Source organism: Triturus cristatus, chromosome 11, assembly GCF_964204655.1.
Source record: "Triturus cristatus chromosome 11, aTriCri1.1, whole genome shotgun sequence".
In the NCBI taxonomy this organism is placed as follows: domain Eukaryota; kingdom Metazoa; phylum Chordata; class Amphibia; order Caudata; family Salamandridae; genus Triturus; species Triturus cristatus.
Window position 1 is genome coordinate 214262078 of NC_140594.1, and position 26055 is coordinate 214288132.

General features: G+C 43.5%; 1 protein-coding gene across 1 annotated transcript in view; it reads left to right on the forward strand.

The window, feature by feature from the left end:
- MVK (mevalonate kinase) overlaps positions 1-26055 on the forward strand; it is a 163782-nt gene that overhangs the window by 3542 nt on the left and 134185 nt on the right. Inside the window, exons 2-4 of the mRNA XM_085636377.1 lie at positions 5235-5315; positions 6725-6872; positions 22365-22509. Of these exons, the coding sequence (XP_085492503.1) occupies positions 5238-5315; positions 6725-6872; positions 22365-22509 (371 nt within the window). The 5' untranslated portion in view covers positions 5235-5237. The remainder of the gene's footprint in view (positions 1-5234; positions 5316-6724; positions 6873-22364; positions 22510-26055) is intronic.

Genomic DNA, 26055 nt, shown 5'->3' on the forward strand with positions numbered 1-26055 from the left:
CAGAACAAAGTCACTTCCGAACCGCAGGCGAGCACTTCGCTCTTTTCTCCCTCCGAGGCATACTCACCACCAGTGGGCTGGTTCGCCCTCGTCTGCAGTCACTGCCTGTACCGGTCGGCCTCAGCATCTCGAAGAGCCACAGACGATCACTGTAGGCGACGGGCAGGACTCTGGCACCTCTCTGCCCGTCCCGTTCGCCAGTCTCGCCATTATTTCTTCCGCAGGTGGGCCCTCCACGGTAGCAGCAAGATGGCCGCCTGTCTCTGCTCCCCGCTTCTTGATTTCCCTTGCAGGCAGCGTTTCGGAGCCCCGACGGCCGGTTTCTGGGTGGCGCCCGGGGAGGTGAGGAATGTCCGCCGTTCTCAATTGCCGCAGATTGCTCTTTACCACAGCCAGGATATTTCCAGATAGCGAGATGGCAGGAGCTCGTGGAAAACACGTCTGCGCCACCATCTTGCTTGGCCACACCCCCCTGATCACAGATGATATTGAAAATACTAAGGGGGTAATTGCATGGAAGAAAGGTCAAATAAGTTCAGTTCAGCAATACTTTATTTGGCCAGACAGGCCTTAAATTACAGAAAAACAACATGCACAACAAATTGATAGAGCAACGTTAAAAGACTTTCTACAATTCGAACATTAGATAGGTAAATGTATTAGAACAGCAAAGTATCTCAATCAATACATATTAATGTCGAAACACAAGAAGTTCTTAAGTATATAGAAGTGTAAAATATCAATACTAAAACCACTAACAAAAACAGCATTAAAAGCATAAAAATAAAAAGAATAATAAAAGTATGTGCAAGGCAGATGTGTCAATCATATAAAAGAAGTCCATCACAACCTTAGAGTAACGTATTAGACCTCTGAGGCTGTCCGATAGAAATAAGTCCTGTTTTGCCTTATTAACTGAGTCAAAGGCCATAAAACCTAGATACAAGGGGCAGTGCTTGGCCATGGTGTATTTATTCATGGTTAAGCTCCTATATATGCACTGCTCAGTTCCTAGTCCACGGCGGAACCCGTACTGGAAGGGCTAGAGAATGTTATGCACTTTGGCCCACTCCACAAGACGCTTCTATATTATTCTTCCAATAACTTTAACTGTGCTATCTGAGTGAGATTTGTCTATAACATTTGGGAGCCATATGGGTAAAATCCATATTGACAAATGTTGCGCTAGGCATCATGACTGATTTGAGTTCACCCTTCACCATGTGGTCTCAATTTTCCTTTAAGCACTTATTGACCAATAATTAGGAGTTAAAGGGCTCTGATATTAAAGTAGCCATATATGGAGAAAATGAATTTGGGACTTTAGGATTCTTCGAACATTATATAGATTTCTTGGGTAGAGCTATTTTCATGAAAATGTATGTAGCTGTCAATGGTAGGGACCTAATGGGGTGGATCGATCAAGGTAGAGTGGAAATTGTTTTGAGACCAGGAACTGAAATACTAGTCATGCCTGTGGATCAAAATTGTGGAAACTCAGAATATTTTAAAGTGCCATAAAGTGTTTAGTTACAGAATTGGTGCGGTTGAGGGGTTCAAACATCAAATGATTAAAAAGAAAATGTATATATATTCCCGTGAAATATAAAGTGCAAGATGTGCATTTGTCTGTTAGAGAATTATTTGTAAAAAACATCTATAGGAATTATGCTATGATAATTCAACCTGTGAATGCAGCCTAGGGGGTGAGTGCATTGTTTATAGCTAAGAGAAATGGACTCATTTGATTATACGCGACCTACGTTCACTAAATAAAAAATATCTTGGTTGATTGCCGTCTGCTAAATTTAGGAGATATTAACTTTGACTGGTTTTACTAAGTTGTTTAGCACCATTGATTTGAATGTTGCATACCATTGGGTGGCCTTGAATAGGAATCGCAAATGCTAGCAACATTTATAACTCCTTTTGGAGCTTATAAATATCTTAGATTACATTTTGGCTTAACCTCGGTGGCTAGCTGTTTTCAATGGCCCATGAATTGTTTGTTCAAAGACACTACTGGAGTACTAACATGTCAGAACTGCATACTGATGTATGCAAAACATTTAGCTGAACATAATTATATTCTTGACCAGGTGCTAGGCATACTCATGGGTCATGGTATGACTGTGTCACACGAATAGTGTAACTTTCTAACTGACTCCGTTGACTATTTAGGACACAGAATTATGGAGCATATCCACAACTTAAAACAGATATAACAAGCCTTTGCAATGCAATAGGTCTCGCAGTTGCAAGGGTTTAAGCTATTGGCATTGTTAATGACCATGCCTTTTATTTATGTTACAAAAAAAAATACATAAATAAAAGGCAGTGTCATTTACAATGCTAATAGCTCAAACTCTCGCAAATGTGAGACCTAGTGCATTGCAAATGCTTGTTACTAATTAGGATGATTAGTCATAGTCTAACACGCATATCACAGTGTTGTGCATGTTTTTTAAGAGGGGCTCCCTAAACGTGCTGTGGGGAACTTAGGGCTGCGTTTAAGCATGAGGAGATGTGGGGTGGTCTTGCTTAGATATGTTCCGTGTTGGGGCGGTTGGGTGACGTTCCTGCTTGGTGGAAACAGTGTGGGCGTGTCTGCTGGTGTAAGTGCGAAGTGTTGCATGGCATGCATGGCTGTAGTGGGTGCTCGGTGCGCCAGCTGTTTCTGTGTTTGCATTCTTCGCACAATGCCTCTGTTGTGAAACGTTCTCCGCCCCTGGTAAATGCGAGGTCTGTTCCACCGGTGGGGTGTTTATTTACCCAGCCCGTGGCGCGTGTAGCAACTCATGGCTGCCCGTGCCGATGGAGGAGAGGTCTGTTTACCTCTTTTCTGCAGGGGGCGGCTCTGAGGTGAAGAGGGGGGAAACCTGCTGCGCAGTGTGCAGCATGAGGAGGCGTGAGTGGCGCGCGCCTGGCTCCTCCGCTTATTTACCAACCCTTTGACATCCTCAGCTGCCCTGTAATCCCTTAATCAGTGCTTAAATGACCAGGAGCTGCCCGGTACCGGGTACCTGTGCTTGTTTAATTTGAAAGTGACAGTGCCTGCACGACTGCAATACATTTTATGGGCACTTCTCGGAAGGAAACAGATACTCTGAATAGTGAGTACCTGTATTTCTATAATTCCATTTAAAGCGCTGCCCATACTACTCCCGGAACCCAACACGTCCCCATTCTGCGACGTTCAACACCTAACTACTTCTTCTTAATTAACTTGCAACAACTGGGTTTTTTATGCGAAAAGTCTAGACACGCTGCTATGTGTATAAATACGGCGCACAAATAAGATGTAACTTGACGTGAGTGTTACGTGACGCTTTGTCGCGGCCAAGTGGCTTTTTTCTAATGGGAAATATTCACTACCTTTCCGGCCCATGGGCTTTGTAGAGCTCGGTGGCGGTGCAATGAGGGTCAGCTTGAGCCGCAGGGCGCGCGACCTACGGCCGGGAGGCTGAGAGGTAGCATGGAGGAAGCAAGTATGGACGACGAGACCATGGGGACCCGAACCATAACAGCTGGGAGCGGCAGGGGCAGCCTTGCGAAGCAGACCGCACCGACCAGGGGGGCACCAGGCCCGTGCCCACCAACGGGGAGCCCCCATGGAGCGGGGCAGCTAAAAGCGGAACTGCCCTCAACATCAGCACCACTGCCAGCAAGTTCCGTGAGTGTTGGGGAAGTGACAGGAGATTTGGGGTGCTGCAAAGAAGCTGGGGTGGCGGAGAAGGTTGCCTGGAGGAGTACCTGAAAGGTTGTGAAGCAGGGCAGCACGCGCGTCCATGCTTGGGCAGAGGCAGAGTTGAAGGGTGAGGACATTGCCAGCTGAACACGTGCATATCTCCTGTCCTGCGTGCGCGCAGACAGGGAGGGAGAGCGGGAGCGAGCGGCCGAGCATATCTCCTGTCTTTGCACGCCTGTTGTCTTTTATGCTAAGGTCTTCAGCCGTAGGCGTGCACATGTCCTGTCTTCTGGGCGCATGCACATGTCCTGTTCCCCTTCGGCCAAGAAACCGACAACAATAGCATGCGCTGCGTTGCTAGGCGAGACCTAAAAAGCGCCTTAAAGGAAGCACCTAACCCTAATGACAAGGAACAGTTGAAATCTTTCATTGAATTAAGTGACTACTATTTGTGTTTTGTTGCTGGGCATGCTACCATCATTGAGCTATTGAAATAAAATGGTAAGGAAGAAAAATACATTTGTGCGGACAGATTGTGCATAGCCTGTCTTGGATAAAATCAAAGATGTATTGTCTAATGTTCCAGCTTTGAAATTATTTACCGTAGGCCTCAAATGCATTCTCACAGTGGATGCCAGTGCGGTGGATATTGGGAAGTTATTTGTCTGGTGTTTGCATTGTGCTGGAGACAGGTGGGAAAAACAGCATAGACACGGACGGCCAATAGTCGTGTAGGCATAGTGCCTGTACTGAACCGTGTTGCTGAATCTCTTCCCACATGGTATGGGTCCGTTCTAGCTAGAATGGCTAGTGCCTGACATCAATGAAAGCACTCCAAGGTGGCTGTACCCATGGTATTGGACAATTGCCCCGGCTCACTCTGACTGAGAATGCAGAATACACTAGGATCCACAAATAATAAATGAAATCATGCATGAGGTATGTTATCTGTGATGGAATCCCAGAAGTGAAGACGAAGAAAAGGGTAGGGAACCCGTGCTGGTGAGTGTCAAGGTGATGGGTCCCTTCCTTTCCTCCAGAAAGAATAAAACATAGAAAGATGTCAGCATCAAATAGAAAAAATTTAAAAGTATATTATGCATGCAAACACATATTAATGAACATGACCTATCCCAGGCAAAAGCCATCATAGTTTTGTTACCTCTTGGAGCATATGTTTGAGGTGTGTGTTTTGCAGTGCTCTTTTATGGCTTCTGGATTCTTGACATTCCTACTCAAACTTCTAAAATGACTCAGACCCAGAAATAAATTTACTAAATTCTTATTTTTCTTCATATGCCCCCTCCTCCCCCCAAGAATAAAGATGCTATATAATGTCTTTAGCAGAGAGTTGTGCCCTGTAGAGAATATCTTGTAAGGAAATGCTGTTTAAGGCAACGGAGATAACCTCACGAATCTCAACATGACCTTCTTTTAAATGGTGAAGTGCTTTCATGCTAGTCTGATCTGTAGATGTGTACGCACATAGCGAAATGAAATGCAGTGCAGAAACTGTACATTCTAGTAACTTCTGTTTTCCTTTCAGAAAATGATGGTCAAGGAAATTGCAGTGTCTGCACCGGGAAAAGTAATTCTGCATGGAGAACATGCCGTGGTTCATGGCAAGGTGGGGTGCTTCTATTTTTCAGAATTTCTTTAATGCACAAATAAAGTGACTTGCAAGCAATCAAATGATCAAATCATTTTCCATATATTTTACTAAAAGTTGGGATGGATTTTATGCTCCTCACGACAATTGAAAAACATAACCTCTAGGGGTGTTCAAGGTCATTCATTTGTTTATGGTGCACTGCAGTGCAAGGATTATGGATAGCGGCAAAAACAACCTTTAAGAGGTGTCCTTACCGTTGCTGTAGTAGGTTCTCTGTTGCCAGTGGTATATTGGAACAGCCGCTGCAGGTAAGAGCGGTGGGACGTTTGGGCCAGGTGAGGGGGGATTTCGAGAGACAACCACGAGGGAAAAAGAATTATTTATTACATTTTCCCTTGTGGTCGTCTCTCGAAATCCCCCCTCACCTGGCCCCACCACTCGTACCTGCAGCGGCCGCGGCTGATATCGGGTCAAGTATATGTGAGGGCTCGCCCTACGATCATGTTCTTTCTAACAGATACTCGTTTTGCCAGACATCGAAGTTCGTCCTGATACCTAGTTGTTCACAGATGACCTTCAAGGTTGGAAGCAGCAGCTCCACAGAGGGAAGGGTCACTGTTGCCAGTCACTTTTGAAAGCACACATGAAGTTTCTGTTTAACGTACATTGCCTAACAGATTTACCAGGAAATGAAGAGATCGGTAGTGTTCAGAATGCCCACAAATTCACTCCATTCTTGAGATATCTTGTCTTTATTTCCGATGAAGTTCAGATATGTTGGCGAATACATTGTTGCAGCAATTCCCATTGCCTTGTCATGGATGCAAATGTTGTCGTTGTCCATTTGCATAAGGAATAACAAAACTAGCAACCTAAAAACCAGCATACACACACCTCAATGTCTCATAATTCTTGTACATTTTCTGGTCCTCAAAATAACCAAATCACTGATTCCCCTCAAACTATTTGTGGAAAGTCCCACTTGTATGTTATTACAAAACAAATATCACAGCATTGTCCACAGAAATTTAAGAGTTGCGTTTCTTGCTTCAAATAATATCTTCTCCACTTTAATTGATCAAATCTCCTCTGTATTGAATTCTCAAACAGTCTAATATTCAAATTCATTAAAACGGCATGTGCAGTTGAATTAATTATGAATCAGAAATAATTTAGATGGAAATCTCTGCAGGAACAATGTACTGAAGTATTACGTTCATGAAAATTATGTCATTGTGCCATCCCCATACTTGTTTTTCTGGATTAATTATATGTATATATTTTTTGCACCTCGATCTAATGCTCTTCAGTTCCCTATAAAATATTTTATGATGCTGAATTGAAAAACAAATCATACTGCCACATAAAAGTACGTGTTCTTATCTCAAACTGTATGCATGTCATGCTTTTTTTTTTCAATTTAGGTGGCTTTAGCAGTGAGTTTGAATTTGAGAACATTTCTCAGAATAAGGCCTAACAAAAGTGGGAAAGTGCTAATAAATCTACCAAACATTGGAACCAGATTAAGCTGGGATGTCATACAACTTCAGTCCCTCCTTTCAACATTACAGGGTAAGTGAGGCAATCTATAGACCAGTTATAACACCTAAGAGGATAATGCCCGGAGACTTTTTTCATTTGCGAGTTATTTACATTTCAGAGCATTAGTAAATTCAGAGTCGACAACATACTTTTGTGTTATATTTTGTGGCAGGTAAATAAAGTAAGAGATCTTTGTCCCGTTTGATATGTGTTATAGCCAGGACTGACGTTTCAGCTCATAGCACTGAGCATTTCAGAACTTTTAATTTTGCTTGTTCCATTATGAACCCCGAAAAGAGCAACCATAACACAATGTGAGCAAAAGACAGGATAAGCTAAACCTCATACAAATAACATGCAGCCGCGTGAGAATGTCACAGAATGGCGAAATTGTATTAAAAAAAGGGGGGCGGGAACAAAAAAATGCACAGATTAGTTTACACTTGTGTCTGAAAACAAGTGAGGCCACTTCTGCTCAGGCCCCCTGCCCGCTAGTTATGCATTCATTAATGAGCCGGCCCTGCGAAAGAAAGAAAGTGACACATCTGCCTGTTGCTAAACGTGAGGTAATGAGCGCCCATCTGCCTCCAGAAAGGCCACTCGGACACCCGCTGGGCAGCTGGCTACATCCAAACAACAGCGACACTGCCCAAATCTGCCCCCCAGACTGCACCGGCCCCTTGGGCATTGCCCGAGTGCCCACGTTGCCAATCCGACGCTGCAGACCACTTGAGAGTTGAGTCTCAGTAGCATGTTTGATAGCTAGCTGGTTGTCTACGGATGTAGGACATACAGTTATTGACACAATAAGGTTATTGTCACCTAACATTGTCCGTTTGAAACAGTAGGTTTTTACTAGGCATCAGCTATCAATTTAGCAGACACCAGTGACAAATTATATATTTGGCTACAGGTAACTTTGGTGGGGCTATGGCTGCTCAACACACTAGTACAATGAGACAAATGCAACCCTGAAGTGCAGTGTTACATAATTAAGCTATCCCTTGTGAAACATTACTTTAGAAGCCATCCCAGAGTCATTTTCACGTCATCAGACATCTTCAAGCTCTTGAAGTCATCAGCAAAGTGTACAAACTTAGCCTGATGATCCGAGGATGACTTGAAAATGAGTATCTGATGACTTCACAAGGTGTGACTATTCCTGATGACTTCAGGAGGATTTAAGAATGAGTATCTGATGACTTCACAAGGTGTGACAATTCCTGATGATTTCACGATGGGTATCTGATTACCTCACAAGATGAAATTGCTCTTGAGGACTTGAGAATGATTTGAAAATGATTTGTTGGATTAATCCACAAGCACCACCATGTGTAAATCATTGAAATGTTTTCTGATTATCAAAGAATGGTTTGCTGCTTAATTCACACGTATATAGAGTTACAACATCGCAAGTCTGCAGTACTAACACTAAATAAAATAACATGTTTAGTATAAACACCTCTATCGGCAGTTATTTCACAGTTGACACTGAAAATGACTATGATTACTTCAGCAGCTCAATAGTGATACTTTATTTTTGCGCAAGTATGGTGTGTACAAGCCACAATAGTGTGTGCATAAAATGTATGTATGTCTGCAGCCCTATGATTCAATATGAGGAAGACAACTGAGCTCAGTGGGAGAGCACACCCACTGCATATACGTTGCAGCTCAATAATTTGAAACTTGTTAATAGCAGCTTAGGCTTTTGCGCATAAATAAGAATTAGAGTATCAGTATTGATCTGCCACAGTAATCATAATGTCATGGTCTGTGTCAGCTGTGCAATAACTGCAGATGGATGTGTTTATACTAAACGTGTTATTTTATTTAGTGTTGGTACCGTAGTCTTGCAAAGTTCTAACTCTATAATTAACAGATGTAAAGAATACCCGATTGTTGATTTATGTACAACAGAAGGATAAGGAGGACAGCCAGTTCTTACAAGCTTTTAGCGAAAACCCTGCATGTTTCGCACAGATCTTTGCAACGGGCACATTAACCCAATGAACTATCAAACCAGTTTTGAAAAAATAGCTGTCAGAAGAAGCTGTCTTTCATATGATACTGGCAAAGCAATTAAACTAATGAAAGTTGTCAACGTTTGGAAAAATTGCAATAGTAAAATCTGACATTTTCTTTGTTAAACTGCATGTGAGTTGAACAATAAATCTTACAAATGAGGATCTTGATAGCTGTGCGGCTCCTGTTATTGTTAAAATTATCAAAGATGCATCGTGGAACACTACAATAAAACCATTGCATGCTCAAGCAGTACATCTCATTTTACACGTAGATTACAGGCCTGTAAGATATTATTGTGTGAAAGCATATCTTTGGATTTGAACTGCCCAGTCACTTTGTCCCACTGTAGACCTCGAGTTTTCATTAAAGTTTGTTGATGAAAATGTAAAGGGCTACCCCTGCAATTAACTTCATTGATTTTTGCCCGCCTCCAGTCTGTCTTGGCCAATCAGCAATTGGATTGTTGCAACTAAATGAGCAATCACGTTTCTTCTCCATCACAGCTCACTCTTTGTTTCACCTGGGTTACTGAAAGCAGGGAAATGACGACCTGTTTGAGCAGCGCTTATTAGGGAGCTAAAACCCAGGAAAATGCATACAAAACCAGAGTACTGCAGCAGCTCTGTGTCTCATAATGAGATAAAATGGAAGGAAAGCTTACACAAAGTGCAGCAATTCTGTAGGAAAGGGTTAGGTGAGAGAAACAAAGGTGAGTGAGGGATTGAGTCCCCCTCCGAGGAGGAGCAGGGATGCCTTTGTCGTTTTAGCCTGGTCAGATACTCTTCTCTGATCAGTAAATCCCGCTCTTTCTGGTTTGCTGTATATTTCACGCTTAACACTTTCTATCACCTTTGAACATCTGCTTTCTATACTCTGTTGTCTGCCTTTCAGATACATGCTTGTCCTGGAAATCCGATCTCTGTGCATGCACACACGCTTTTTATGCATGTTTTACAGCCTCTTTGTGTACACCCACTTTACACTACACATCCGTTCTTTGAGTTTTTTCCATGCATATCCACTTTCCACCTCCTATTCACTCTCCGCATCCCCACCCGCCTGTAAATATGCATCCTCCACTTGGTCTTCTCCTCTGTTGATCTGTGCCCTCTATCTTCACCTCTGGTCCCTGTTACATACACTATCCCCCCACATTGGCTCTCCTTGCTGTACAGTCGCTCTCAACTATTCATTCTCTGCTATCCACCCTTTGATCTGCTTGTCTCCCTCAATGTGCTTTCTCAGCTCTAGTCAGCTGTTCTTCTGCTTCAGTTCACCTGTTCATCCTATACATGAGATTACCCTCCACATATCCCTTCTCAGCCATAAGTATTTGCTCTACACCTGCAACCTTTACTTTCTACACTATATATACACTCAGGAAACTGCATCAGCTTTCGACTCGACTATCATAATCTCTCCAGGTCCGTTTTTATTTCAGAGTGGGTAGCATCCACTCTGTCATGTAAATACACCCATTATCCTGCACATCCCCTATACACGTGCATTCGCTTTCTCCATACTCTTCATCTGCTCGCTCCACTTCCCGATTTCTACATGGATTCTCCAAGCTCCACATCTGCCCTCCACCATTTTTTTTACAAGTTCACACCCCTTCACTATTTTCTTGCTGTACTTCTGCTCTCCACCCTCCACCCTCCACGTGCTTGGAACATGCCAAACACCCACTTTCCTCATTGTAAATGCACCTTTATTCCTATAGATCTCCTCTCCACTTGTGCTTCCCCCGTCATTTGCTCCCTACCCTCTACAGGTGCTCTGTACTCAAGACCTGCATCTTCCATCGCAGACATTTACTCCACATACTCCATATCCGCTCTCTACCGAATTAATCTGCTCTCTACAGTGTAAATCCACTGTAAAGATGCATGCATGTGTTAAAAACTTTACACTCCATTGGCCCGGAATACATCCACAACTGCACCAACTTCCACAAACCAATCAGACACCTCCACTCAGCCAGACTCCCTACCTGCACACATCTCCTGCATCTATAGACCCTGTGGTCATCCTTTCTCCTACCTCTCTGCCAAAGCCTGGAACAACCTGCCCTTGGATGTCTGAGCTGTCTCCTTTTTACCTGAATTCTGACAGAAACTAGAGACCTGGCTCATACCTAGGCCAGGCACTGGCTCGGCTAAGACTTTCAGCGGCAGGATACCCTACGCTCTAAAAAATATTCATAAAATATGTTTGCTTTCTAACCTCCCACATCTGCTCTCTGCTCAGTACATCTGCTTGCCAACCTTCGCATACTTTCTCACATCCATGCCCCATATCTGCGCTTCACCTTGTGCATGTGCTCTCCACCTACATATATGTTCATGTAATAGCCAGCAATCAATCTCCACCCTTTACATGCATTATCCTGAGCATATATTCTTCAGTCTGCATCTGCTTTCCATGCTCTCAATGTACTGTCCAACATCTACATCCATCCTTCACTTGCATTATGCATTTGCTCTGCACAGTTCACATGTGTTCTTCATGCTGGGCAGGCACTCTCTACACTCCACCTGTACGCTTCAACCTGTACATTTGCTCTCCATTCTCAACATGCCGTCTATACCCTGAACATATGCCTTTCATCTGGGCTCTCCAGTCGGTACATCTGCTCTTCACACATGCTCGTCAACATGTGCATCCCCTCCAGGGCGTGCTCTCTCTGCATCTGCTGCCCAACCTGCACTATTCTCATGCCCATATTCTTCAGTCTGTATGTTCATTCCCACCTTTCGAAAGCGTTCCCCACACCCTCACTTCATTTGCTCTGCAAGTTCAGTTTCCACTCTCCATTCTCTACATCCAACTTAACAGTCTAAACTCTCCACCACCACTCTACAAATACCCACACCACCCTGAATATCCACTTCCCACACCATATCTCCACACACGTTCTTTCCCGCCAGATGTCTGTTCCTCACCTTCCATATATGCTCTGTATAGGTCATCCCCTTGCTTTTCATTCTTTTCGTGAGCACTTCATCATCCATGGAGTTTTTCCTTCCATATGCAGTCTACTTCATTTCACCTGTTCGTCCACTATATTCGCTTTCTACGTCTGTTGCTCATTCCACATCCACACTCCTCTGAATTAACCCTTGAGCTATATGCACTGTCCAGCATGTACACCTGCTTTCCACATCATCTATTCTCTGTTTGTGCACTACGTCCCTCACTTTATTGCTACTATCTACATCCAGGAGTTTTGTTTTAGCAACCATGCAGGGGGGGGCAACATTATCACAAAACTAATAAATCAGATCACTGTGGAAACTCCTGTTTTCACTGGGATTTGAATTATCTCCTCCCACACAAACTAGTATACCTTTCAAATAAAAATCTATCCCACCAAGTAGATTCTTGATGATACTTCATCCAGCCACTTGGCTTTACCCTGCGCATTTACATCTTGCACATCTTTTATCTGCCACTCCAGCCCCCCAGACAATGCCATTATCTGTGTGATTACCACACACAGGTTTCTGTTCACATATGCCTCCCTTTTTAAGCTGGTCTCCCTGCGTGATAACTACTAGCCGTCTCATGTTGCATGCATCTGTGCACAACATGCAATTTCTGGGTCTAGTTAACCCCTTCCCTTACCAACTCCATACGCATTTGTTTATCAGCACGTTCATTAGGGTATTGAAACCCAAAATGGTTTTCAAACTACTTTTAGACAATACCACATTCTGTTTACCATCAACATCTGCATTACTTATAAGGGGGTCATCATGAGCTGCCTGCCTTGTTTTAGCTGAATAGATTTTTCTTTCTCCAGTCAATGACTTTCTGAAAATAAACATTTAACAAAGTATTTAGCTACTTTGTACTTAAGTGATTGGATCGTATGAAAACCTGTAGTTGACATTTTAGCCTGAATTTCCCTACTTCATCAAGCATCTGCATGCTAAACATTTCCAAGATTTAATCCCAATTCAAACCATATTACCTGCAGAATTGTATTGCATGGTACACCAAAAAGTCTCTTACCAAACCTTCGAGATTTTTCCAAACAATCCATTTATCCATGTAAGATACTCTGCTCTGTAAAGTGCTGGTATTATCTTTGATTAAAAAAAAAAAAAAGGGGAAGACAGGACACCATAATCAGGTCAAAAGCTGCCCTGGACTTCTTTGCTTGATTATCTTTATATGGTTGAGCCAACTAAGGTTAAAACTAAAATTAATGCCTAAATATTTATAATTTGAAACCAAGAGTTGGAACACCTTATTGGCCTTACTACCAGGGTGGCGATGTGGCAGGGATGTGGCCAAGCAGCTTGAGCATCTGACTTTGGTTCCTGGGGACTCTCTGCACAAGACTCAACATTGTGTGATTCTGGGCAAATCACTTAATAACCCTATGACAAAAAATGTGGAATCTAATGTGTGAATTGTATTTGTGTAATCCCCACTTGATGTATGCAATCTTTTAGATTATCTCTCCCATTCCCCGCAAGTAAGGCACAGAGCTCCATGCTTCATAGCTAGGTTTGCGCTACATAAATACCAATACATATGTACATATTATGTCCAAACACCAATGCTTTGGTTTTGTTTGTATTGATAATTGGTTTATTGATTGAACAGTAACTACATAAAACATTTAGTTTTCTTTGTGGTACATGCCTTTTTCTGACAAAAACAACTAGTATCGGTCAAGGTAATGGGCATATCCAACAAATATAATCCAAATAAGGCTAAGACCTTGCTTCAGTCTATTGTTTTCATCTTTACCATTTGGAAGATGCCCTCGAGTCTATCTCAAATTGTGCTGTTGTCAAACTAACTTTTCTATTGTAGGGATGTTTGAAGTTTGCTGCTCTGTCTCACTAATCTTGCACTCTGAAAAGATTAAGAAGCCACTCCAGAGACCATGGGGGAAAAGGGGAATGGGAAAGGCACACCTCACTGCTTAGCACCCTCTGTTGAACATACTGTCAATTCATCTCATGTGTTCAATTCCTCAAAAAGCTAATAAAGAACATTCACTATACAGTCTTCTGAATTGATCTATCTAAAATACTTTGTCTAAATTTCTTTTAGAGTTGGAAAACGCTCTGCAGCTATGTGCGTGTGTGAATTCAAATGTTTAACTTGCAACATATAATACCAAATGTTAGTGTAAAGTCTAACTCATCTAAAGTGTGATAATATATACATACAGAAGCGAATCCTTAAGCTACCTTGAATAATATTGAATGCAGTTCAGAAAACCAAATTAAGAACGTAGTTCAGAGTAATAGGAGATTGTCACTCAGCAGACAAAATGTAACTGTTCAATAGAATCATCATGAAACAATACTGCTTTTGAAGAAATGTCCCAGTCCTTACAAACTCTCAGTTTCACACCCAAACAACCAATCAGTTTCACTGAAGAATTTCAGCTGATACAACGTAGCACCCATTGGTCTTCAAACTGAGCAAGGTGGAACTCGTAGCATCTATTGGTCTTCAAACTGAGGAAGATGAGCACAGACAGAAAGCAGCCATTGGTAAACAAATATCGTCCGGGTAAGCACCTAGTATACTACAGTTCAAAGGTGATGCCAGTTTCTTCTTCATGTTTGTTCTCATTTGGCTATCATTTCCACTATGTGGCCACCATCTTGGTTTGGGAAAGATACACCAGACACCATTTAGGATTCCATCTTACGAGTAAAGAATATTACTTAAACACCTGCGGAAACCAAGTCAGGTACCTTTAAGGGGTCTCTGCTAACAGCCCTTTCCACCAACCAATTAGATTCAGAGTCGTCCTCAATCATTGCAACCAAAACCATGTAACATGTGGGAGCATCGGTGGCAGTGGAGACCCATAAAGCAGTGGGAATCTACCATGGAGCTCAAAAAGGTCAAGCTCCATCCGTGATGCCAGGGTCATCTGTCCCCATAGGATCCAGTCGTTCAGAGAGACCAACTGGGATACCCAGTAGTATATCAAACACCCAAAAGGTGATGGGACAAATGCTTGCCATTCGTCTAACCACTGGGAACTGATTGTGGTATCATTCCAACCCATTGTTCTTTTGCCCGTCATGCCTTCTCATTTTAGAGCCAGCCATATGCAAATCAGTCTCGACTCTGCTTCAGAAGGAGCAACCAAGCCCAAACTGCCAGGCCACATCCTCCAAGAACCGAAAGACAAGAAATCGAAGACCGTTTTCTCCCCGATTGGGGCTCATCAGTTGGGTGTAGCTTGGTTCCAGTGGTACAGTGAACAAGGGACCAATGTCTGGGCATAATCTTGCCACTGAGGGTGTACATCAAACCCACGAAAGCCTCTGGTGAATCAGGAGTGGCACACCCTGGAGTATATCTGGAATTCCACAAATTGACACTGTGTTCCCGATAGGTGTATCTCCTGTAGGAATAGCACTTGTGGTGCATGGTGTCTAATGTACTACATCAGTGTCCTCCATTTGGTTCTTGTTGTTCGACATTGACATTCCACGACAAGACTTGCCAATTCATAGGCACTCCCTTCACCTGGCCACCCTCTCTCCAACCTGGGTCTTCCCTATCTAATCCAGAGCCCTGAGATGATGAACCTGCAGTACCTACGACACTGTAGGGGGAGAGAAGGGAAGCGTGGATGCATTGGGCCCAGCAGCCACCTACTCTCCTAATTCGTCTCAGCTCTGTTGTCTGTCAAATTGTAGTGCAATTCCTATATCCCTGATAGGCCCTGCGCATTGGAATAACATACACTATAGATTTGACATAGGACTAAGGTCAGTATGTCTCTATCGAGTATATTAAACTTAATTACTTGTGTGTGCCAGCTAACTCAGAGGTCACTAGAAACTTCTCGAATAAACAAGAAGGGATTAGTCTCTGACAACCGCATAAACATGACAACTTTGTTTCCTATTAGAATCAGAACAGTCTCAGAATCGTGAAAACAATAGATAACCGTTTCACTCAGTCAATCGTGCATGCTTCGTTTCTACAGAGTTGCACAGAAATCGAGAGACGGGCGTTTCAATAAAAGGGTTTATTGAACAGTTTTATTTCTCATGCAAGAGATATGAATTGCTACAATCATAAGACAGACTGCAAAGTACAATATGTACGAGGTTAGTAGTAAGATAAAATAATACTGCAATAGCATGGTTTGTAGCTATGACATGTATTAATCAAAATACATACATAAATGACATAAGCTAAAATGTGATACTCATCTGATGCTTCTAAATTGTTCTACCCCAGTGTACCTAACCCAAGTGCAGTACGAGGTTTGAAGTAGGTGCCATTTCTAAAGTATAGCTAGCTATATTTTAGTTTAGCAAAGAGTTGCCAAAAGTTTCTCTAAGTTCTAGTCTGCTCCATACCTTAGAATGAGAGAGGTTGGAATCTCTTTTCTGGACTCGATAGTCTATCCCCCTGCAAGGGAAGTCAGAGAGCACTGGAGCTGGATTCTCTGCGAGGAGGGTGGCAGCGTCAGGTCAGTGCATCAGGCTGGAAACCTATCTCCTTCCGAACTTGTTGTGGCGAACCTTGTAGTCTGGGTTGGATCGAATCCTCCGGGAACCGCAATTTGCCAGGGCAAGTGCTGGTATATTTATACCTTGAAGGTGTCTAAGAATGCCAGTATTGACGTAAAAGTCGGGCAGAGGAACATCATGAATGAACCCCTAAGGAATAGATGTTCATGCATACTTAATGAGTTCTTGGAGAAATCAATATTCAAGCTGAGGGAAATTCCTAAAGGCTTATGGGTCTGGTTTTCCAAGAATTCGTTGTGACGTGGATGGACGGATGTAGGTGGCCGTGCCTGTATTTGGTTTGTATGGAAAATGTCTAAATAAGGGCCAGATTTCTATGTCCAAATAAGGGCAATGTGAATTGTACCTATATAAGGTCATAAATCGGGAAACCTATATACGGAATCTAAATCTGCACACAACACCCACTCCAGTTTCGTATGAATGACGTTACTAAATCCTAAACGTTCTAAACATATCTTAAAACAGAGTATCGCATGGGTTTGCAAAAATAATCTAAAAACCTATCTAAAACATATGTCCTAAAAATACATTACAAAACCATTGCTATGGATAAAGTGTTGTACATATAAAAGGCAATGTTCCATTCTAAGCATAGGATCACATTGGAATGCTAAATGAATGAACCAAAATTATATACATTTGATGAAATGGCTCGTAAATACAGAAGAAAAAAGGGTCTGAAACTATTTCATATCAGGTCACACAAGTCAAATTGTTATTCATGACAAGGTGGCATACTGTCCCTGAAAGTGTTATCAAAGAATTATGTTCTCTATGAATAGTTCTACTGTAAGCAGATTACTGTGCCAAAAAATGAAAAATACAATTCATAGAAAAAGTTCCAAAGTCAGTATCACATTTGAAAAAGAACGAAGGCCAAATTCAGAGTCTCTCCGGAACACTGTGTGCTTGAATCAAAAGTCAGTGTGTGGGAATGGAGAAAACATAACATTTTCTAATCCTGTAGACAACAGCCCATTGTGGGTGAGAGTTGGAATACCTCGTGTAGAAGATCAACAGCACATCGATGCGAACTATTGCCTTCAGCATGGGAAGCATCAGCAATGTCCGGATTGGATGTTACCTGCGCGCCTGGTGTTTCCTCTCGTACCTCAGCAGTAGCATGTTGTGTCTGTGAGATCTCAATGAATGCCGCCATCAGGATTGGTAGCCGCTGGGGACAACACATAGCATGGGCAGTTACCGAGTCCAGCAGAGTATCGATATCCGTAGGCATGACTGATGGAGTGTCAGACAAATGTCCAGCACGCATTCTTCACCGCATAGCAGGTAGCGTAGAACAGGTAAGAGGCAATCTTGCCAAATTGGTCTGAATGACAGAAACCAAGTGGTGTTTAATTCTCGTAGACAAGGTAAACCCAGAATTTGGACGATGCGCTCACGACACTTCATCTCCAATATAGTTCTTTCCATGGTGAACTGGGTGTCGCTGGTGATTTGGCTTACCATATCGTAGCAGTAGGAGCAAAAATAGTATCCCTGCAACGAGTGTTCAAAGGAGCGGCAGTCTGCCAAACGCAGAGTGCACGAAGTTCGGAAAAATTCAGAGGACTGCTTGAAAAGGTGCTAAAAGTCCTGCACACTCGTATCGGACATGTTTAAGATGTGCTTTTTTTCACAGGGGAGAGAGAAGCTGCACAGTTGCAATCTCCCAGGTACTATACTATCACTAAAGGCAACTGCTGTTTTCTGTTTTCCCAAAGGGATATACAGTTTTTCAAAAATCAGTTTCTTACCGGGGGATCCCTGAACAAATGATATGTCCTATAACCACTCTTGGTGATGGAATATCCAGAGATATTGGAGAAGACGCCTCACTCACTAATAGTGAAATGCTTCATCATTGGCATTTTTCCACACCCAGGTAAGATGGTACTACCTGAGCGGACTCAACCAAAGATGTTAAGGGAGTTCTTATATAAAGTAACGACTGGTTATGCAGGGAACCAGATGGGTGATATAATAAAAATATCTCCAGGTATACCCAATATCTCTATTTTATTCCTAGGGTACCTGGGGTATAAGATAAAAACGTGAAGTCAATGGGGTTCTTTTGAATACAATTTATTCAAACGTACCCTCTCTATAATGCCAACATGTTTCGGCCCTCGATATAAGCCCTTCCGGGTCTGGGGCCTTCTTCAGGGTTAGGATGTGTACTCTTCGGTGTCCCTGCCTTATGTTTAGCAATTTGTTCATGCACAACAAAATTGAGGCCTATTGCACTCATCTAAATTTCTTATTCATCCAGTAGTTTTTCTAAAAGATAAAATACAAGAATATTCGGACAAATAGATTTGTATTTCGGGATCTAGTATAGGTGAATTGTACATATACTATTCACACCGTGACTTGTTAAATGCACTAAGTCAGAGTGATTTTTGTGATGAATTGTCTGTGGACTACTACGTCACCAGTGCTACTACCTCCAAAAATATTTGTTTCCCATTAGTGATTTCTGTGAGTGTGCTATGACAATATAAAAAACAGGTGTATGTCATTGTACTCAATCTATTGAACAGTATGACACTCAAAACTTTATATACTATCCATCATATGTGTTAATCTTCCAAGGGACATGTTGTGTGATGAACACCCTTGTGATCCAATTTGAACCTACACCAATGGTATCGGTTTAGGTATCATTTTATGCAAGATAGTGCATATTAACATTTTCGTTTACTGTTCTCACCTTCTGTATGGTGCTACTGTGCACCATGCGGGTCTTGTGTGCTATGGTGTTGTCTTGTAGTCACACACTAAAAAAAGGAGAAAATTAAAAAGACCCTCTTAATTGGTAAGATTTTGTAGTAGTATCTGCGTGTTTCATCGTTATTCAGTGGAACTATCTAATCTCTTTACCCTTGTGGGATCTTATGCTTATTTTACCTAAACATCCGCTGAGACCTCTCTCGTAATGTCTCAACGGCGGGAAACAATTTATCCATATACTATTTCCTAGAAAGTTTCATTGCCGTGAGTTGGTCTATGGCATTCACTTATTTTAATTATTTCACCAAACTGTAATCTACTTTTGAAGTTAAATATCCTTATCAACCTGATTACGATATCATACTTTTAGTAGATCAAAAAAACTCACGGGGGGTTGGCTCTAGCTGCACCAGCCGCCATCTAAGTGAATCTGCATCCGGTGCTCCGGACTTGCAATTGGGCCACTGGCCACTCCGAGGGGACCCCCCCCCCCCCCCCCCCATAGTCTTTGCCGGGGTTACAGCTATCACAGGAAGAGAGCTGGGACCCAGACACTTGTCAGCTGAGCAGGATGACGGCGGATGGTAGGGCTTTAAAGCGGAGATGCAGATTTACACTTCCGCCATGTTGGCTCGCTGGCCATGTCCCCGGGTTTTCAGCCTTTTTGGAAGGATTGACCATAGGCATTTCCACCTGCCATTCTTTTGTCGTTTGTGCATAGTATTACGTAGTGCGTGTAATAAAGTACTTTTCCTTTTAAAAAGAAAGCACTAGCTAAACAGTGAATTATTAAGTGTTGTTGCTTTGCTGAGTCTATAGCCCATAGTACCTCCTCAGAGTAAGCCTTGGACTATTCTGCTTCGCTACCCTGAGAGCCAAATGCTAAAAAAGGGGTACATTGTTCTCATGTGGCGAATCCACAGTACTGGGTCACGGGACACCAGTTGCAAAAGGCTCTGTCACAATTGGAGTCCAGTCCCCCCTGTCTGCCATGGGAGTCTCTGACCCAGATATCGTATAGCTAACCTTCGCTACTCTCCAAATTGTGTCTGGATCCCCTCCAGCTATGTTCTACAAGAAATCGCTCTGGCCATATCTGCATCTTGCGTTGCAACTGTGCCTTTAGGACAGGGATCTCCAACATTTTCTGTAGTGAGAGCTGCTTCTGTTCAAGGAACGCTACTAGCACTATAAGACACTGATCATATATGTAAGAATTACACTATGACCAGCACAAGCAGGATTATCTGAAGTGACCACCAAAACATCTATGCAGAAATACCAAGAAAAAGCTTATTCATATTAAATATGTCATCGACTTTGCTAATGAATTAATAGCCAAAGCATCACATGCCCTCTTAACATACCCACAGCAATAAGTCTCTCTAACTCATCTTTTATTATCATTCGACTATTGACTTTAATTGTGTTTTGGAATTGCAACCTTTTGTCTTTATCATCATATCACTTTCTCAAAATACACATTTTTCAATCAAATACCACTTTCCATGTTGGGCCAACAAACTCAGTTTTCCAGAAAAAAAACTTTTCTTAAACCTAATTGTTGCCTTCAAAATATCTGTTTTCATTTTTATGGGTTAAGTACACAACTTGTCATTTTATGTACTCTTGTGCAAACGCCTCATATGTACATATTGTGCTTCAAATGCCCAAGTATTACAATGCTAGGCTATGGATGCTCACCATAACACCAAGTATGCCTGTAATGTGGCAGTTATACCCACATTACAGGCATACTTGGTGTACCCAGTTATACCCACCTTTATACCAGGGCGGCCATTTTGCCAAGGCTGGCACCTTAATGGCCAAGATCCCCAGCGTATATCGGTCATGGCCATTATTATGCAAAGGGCAACTACCATTATGTCCGGGATGGCTAGAGATAGGCCAGTTGCGCTCTTAATATGTCAAAGGTTCCAGTACGCCACAACTAGACCATAAGCGCCCAAATTATGTTGAAGATGGCCAGTATTACCCTTGATGGACCTTGACATCAGGTGCAGCTTCCATGGAGTGACCATGTTTATTAGGAAGGGAGGAACACAATGCCTCACACTCACAAACATGCACATGTGCATAAACACACAAATGAGGTATATTTGTCTTATCCCTGGATCCACACTCTGCCCTACTCAGCTCTTTGGCTGATCATGCTCCCTACTAACACATTTTCATTGTGGCTCCTTCAGGCCCACGCTTCGGTGGGTCAGCACTGATGACTGATCAGGCTACCTCTGCCTCCTTTCTTTCAAGGCTTTTTGTTCACACGCAGTGTGACTGGTACAGCATGGCCTACAATATGGCCAATCTCCTTGTGACGTAGGTAGATTGAATGTAAAGATTGTCATGTTGCAGACCCCAAAGGCTGACATAGTAAATGAGTCTTATTATGAGGCCATGACATTTGTTTGTCTTGTTGCCCTTCTAAGGGTCTTCAGATGAGCAGCGCTGTCTTCTTTCATATGCACACACCCTCGAAATGAGATACTGGGCTCAGCTTTACTTCTAAAATCTATTACAAGTGTGCTGGTGAGCTGCCAGTAGCGCCGTAGCTACTCGTTGGGGACCCCCTGTCAGAGGTCATTGTCTTCAAAGGGATTGGCTGGCTCTCTCCACACTATTCCCATCTCTATTTCACCAAAGCAGTTATCCTCCTTGCTCTCTTCCTCCATCACCCATTTTAACTCTCATTCCTTCATCAATTTACTCTTACCCCATCCCATTTTATTTATTTCTGTCCTCGCTTTGGCTCTTGACAATTTTCTCTTACAGCTATCCACCCTTGCCACACACACACATACCCTGCCTACTTGCTTCTAACACATGCCTCATGGATTTCCCCATGTTCCCTGCTGCTACTCCAATTCCCGATCCTGAACACAAATCTTAACCCACCAACAGCCGAAGTTAGTTTTCATCCACGCTGCTTTGACTGTCCTTAACAACTCCAATATTTGTACATTGCAGTGCTGGAAAAATGACTATGCTTTATCTTGAAGTGTGAGAATCCTGACTTTGCTCTAATTATCACCTGCACCTGCTCCAAGTTATTTGTTGTTAGTCTGGAACCATGTAAGTGGTCCTGCTCACAGTGCAGTGGTGTAGACCACCCCCTTGTTTTCGTAAGCAATTTCTTTTGGTTTCTATTAAATGGAAACTTTGTGGTGAACCTTTCTTACTAGTCCTATGTATTTTCCTACAGTTCGTATGAATGATGGACCTATATCCCCTCACCCAGATGAAATGGAAAAACTGAAAGAGTTTGCTGGATTTTCAAAGGAATCTGCTGATACCGAGAGCCTTGCTGTACTGGCCTTTCTCTTTTTATATTTATCAATCTGTGAGAGGTACATATTATTTTTGTTTGTGAAAGTCATTTTTATTAGTACAGATGTTGTTGAATAGGTCAACTAGCCAGTTATATGCTGTCTTCTGAAATTGTCTCCTTGACCCTCATTAGTTACTCTCCCCTCACCATCTACTTGAGCCTCTCTGACCTTTTTCTACCCTATACTTACCATACCTTCATGCTGAATGTTGCTAATTTCTATATTTGCATTAGCCTCTCTCCTGGCCCTACATTGCGTTTTGTATGCATTGTCTTTGCTATTTCTAGTCTTTTTGTTATAAGAGGAGGGCCAGATGCCCCTCTGGATGCCAAGCAAGATCCATTGGTCAAGTAAACAAAGTGGTACGCCTTTGTTAGACATGTCTGTCCGAGCACAAATAGGCTGTAAAAAGTGTTACGTTGGGGTGGTTGGTTAATGATGCAACCCAGCTACAGTAAAGTGGGAGTAGAGTGGGGGTGCAGCAATTGAATAATCATACCTCCTTTTATAGTCCAGCACCATTAGGAGGCTACCATTCTCTAGGTGGTGGTATTTGGCAATAAACCACCTGCTGTCTAAGGGGGTAGCAGGATGTGGTTATTAGATAATTTGGTCAAGTAGGCCTACTTAAGAGCTAGCCAATTTGGAAAAATCCCAGTGATCATCTTTAACCAGAGTGTCAAATCCATCAGTTTGACCAAGCCCCAGAAACAACTTTGTCGAATTCAATACATCAACCGATGCCTTTACTTTAAAACAGCACTGGATAATCCGAGTGCACGGCCCTGTGTACTCACCCACTATGTTAGTTTATCCTTCTGACACATATGTTTACCAAAGAGCAAGGAGTCTTGAGAAGTCAGGAGTTACATACATATTCACAATACAGCAACATTTGTTTTTGTAATATGTAATTGTATTTAGAGACCTAGACAAATAGTTCATATATACTAAACAAAATGTCAGTCCTAGGATTTCATACATTGTGACATTTATTTGTAGATATAAGCATTAGAGCCTAAGGTACATAGTATATACACAAGTCTTAGAATCATACAAATACTGAACTTGTCAGCTCTTGTTTTGCAGAATAGAAAACCGCTTTTTCAGGGCTGCAAAAAGATATATGTAGAGATTACAATAAATTAATATAGCAAAGATTATGGCATAACATCCAAGTAAATATACAGTGTTGGAAAAGTCTTAACTCTGCACTTTTTTTTTATTTTTATTTTTTTTAAAAACCTTTATTTTAAATCAGTGACACAGCTATTCAGCCGACAACCCGGAGGTACGGCAGCTTTAGAGATTCAACACATGCTTGCGTCCACATATCACTGACAGGAGAGCCAAAGGTTCTATTTTGCATAAACATAAATATAACCCTAAACACAAGCAAGGCGAAAAGTACTGTAAACACCAAGAGAGGTTCCCATCAGGGGGGACGAGCCCCATCACGTCCAACAGGCACAGATCTATAGTAAGGGAAAGGAGGGAAAGGCAGAGACTCTAGAAACAATCACATATCAGCGGGAAAGTCAAAGCCGGAAAAGGACTAAGGGGAAAGTTGCTCCTCAGGCGGATTCGGGTCGGGGGGCAGGCATATGTCCCCTCTGTACTGGTTCCATGGCCCCCACACAGCATGCCATTTCCTAGGGCGCCCCCGAGCACAATACACTGTCTTCTCCCTAAACATGCTCCAGTCCATGTTTTCCATCCACGCTGTCAATGTGGGCGGCCTATTGGAGCCCCACAGCCGAGCGATATCGCGCTTGGCTACCATGTTCCCCAGGGTCACCCACTGAGTCTGTGCCGCGTTGTGGTCAGTAGGACTCCAGACATTCAGGAGACAACATCGCGCCTCAGGCTGCATAACCATTCCTGTCACCTCCCCCATCACCTCGTGGACTCGCCTCCAGAACTCCATAATCGCACCGCATTCCCAAATAATATGGAGGACGGTACCCACCATACCACAGCCTCTCTTATATAGGCCCTCCTCAGAGAAACCCATGTGGACCAACCTGGGCCCCGTCACGTAGACCCTATGGAGTATTTTAAGCTGCACCAGCCGCAGGCGCGCGGGGATAGCGACCTCTTTGGGAGAAGAAACTGCGGACTGCCAATCCTCATCATCTAGTTCAAGGCCGTCCCTTATCCATTGGGCGCGCAACCCTAGGAGAAGATCCGCCCGAACATTGATAAGCTTCTTATAAATGAGCGAAATCGCGCTCTCTGGCATGTGACCATCCAGGATCCGATCCTCCAACGGAGAGGACTCGGGCACCTTCTCCCCCTCCACAAGGACTGACCGCAAGGCGTGGCGCACTTGTGCATATCGGAAGAACTCCGTGCTCCCCAGCTCGTATTCCTTCTGCAGCTCCTCGAACGACTTTATCTTACCCTTAACCAAAAGGTCTCCAACCCTGTATATGCCGATCAAATCCCATTTCTCGAACCCTTTTGTGCGCCAAAGCTTCCCCAGAATCTCGGAGTCAAACAGAGGGGTGGCAAGGGTAAGCTTACCCCTCCAGCCCAGCGAGTCAGTCGCCACCTTCCACACATGGACGGCCACTCTGGTGGGCCCCGTGAGGGTGAGGTCCGAGGATTTCGAATACAACGCTCTGTGGTAATTACCCCCACGGAGCAACCAGCGGTCCATGGCGAAGCCAGGGCTAAGCGCCGGACCATAGACACCATGGTTAATCGCGCTCAACTGGGTGGCCCAGTAATAACGTCGAATGTCTGGAAGCGCGATACCACCGTCGTACCACGGAAGCGTCAACTTAGCGACTGCGATACGCGGTCGCCCGTCCCATAAGAGCGCGCGCTGGTGGCTTTCGATCTCACGGAAATAGCTGGCCGGGACCAGGTCAAGAGTATTCTGCAGGGCATAGAGGAAACGGGGAAGGGACATCATTTTAAACAGTGCAGCGCGGCCAAGGAGGGAGAGCGGCAATCGCCGCCAGCCCGCCACATCCAGCCGCAGGCGCGCCAAGGGAGGGAGCAAGTTCTTCTCGTAGCGCAAGATGGGGTCGGTGGAAATATAGATCCCCAAATACAGAAAGCCCTGCTGGGCTATCTGGATCGAACAGTTACGCGGAACAGGCGGGACATCCCCACACAAGACATACAAGTGGGACTTCCCCCAATTAATGACTAGGCCCGAGTTTCTACCGAAAGATGTCAAGACGTCACAAACCACTATCAGAGATTTCTTAAGCGAGGCAAGATATAACAGAATGTCGTCAGCGTAGAGTGAAATACGGTCTTCGTGGTCAGACGACCAGCGAAGCCCACGTATATCCGGGTGCCACCGTATCCACGCCGCCAACGGCTCAAGAGCAAGGGCAAACGGCGACAGGGGGCAACCCTGCCGGGTGCTTCTCCCGAGCTCGAAAGGTGCCGACGCCCGCCCGTTCACCACGACGCTTGCAAGAGGCCCCTCATAGAGCAGCCTCACCCACCCCACGAATCCAGGCCCGAAGCTGAATTTGGCCAGCACCGCCCACAAGTATGCCCACTCTACCGTGTCAAAGGCCATCGTGGCGTCGAGGGACGCCA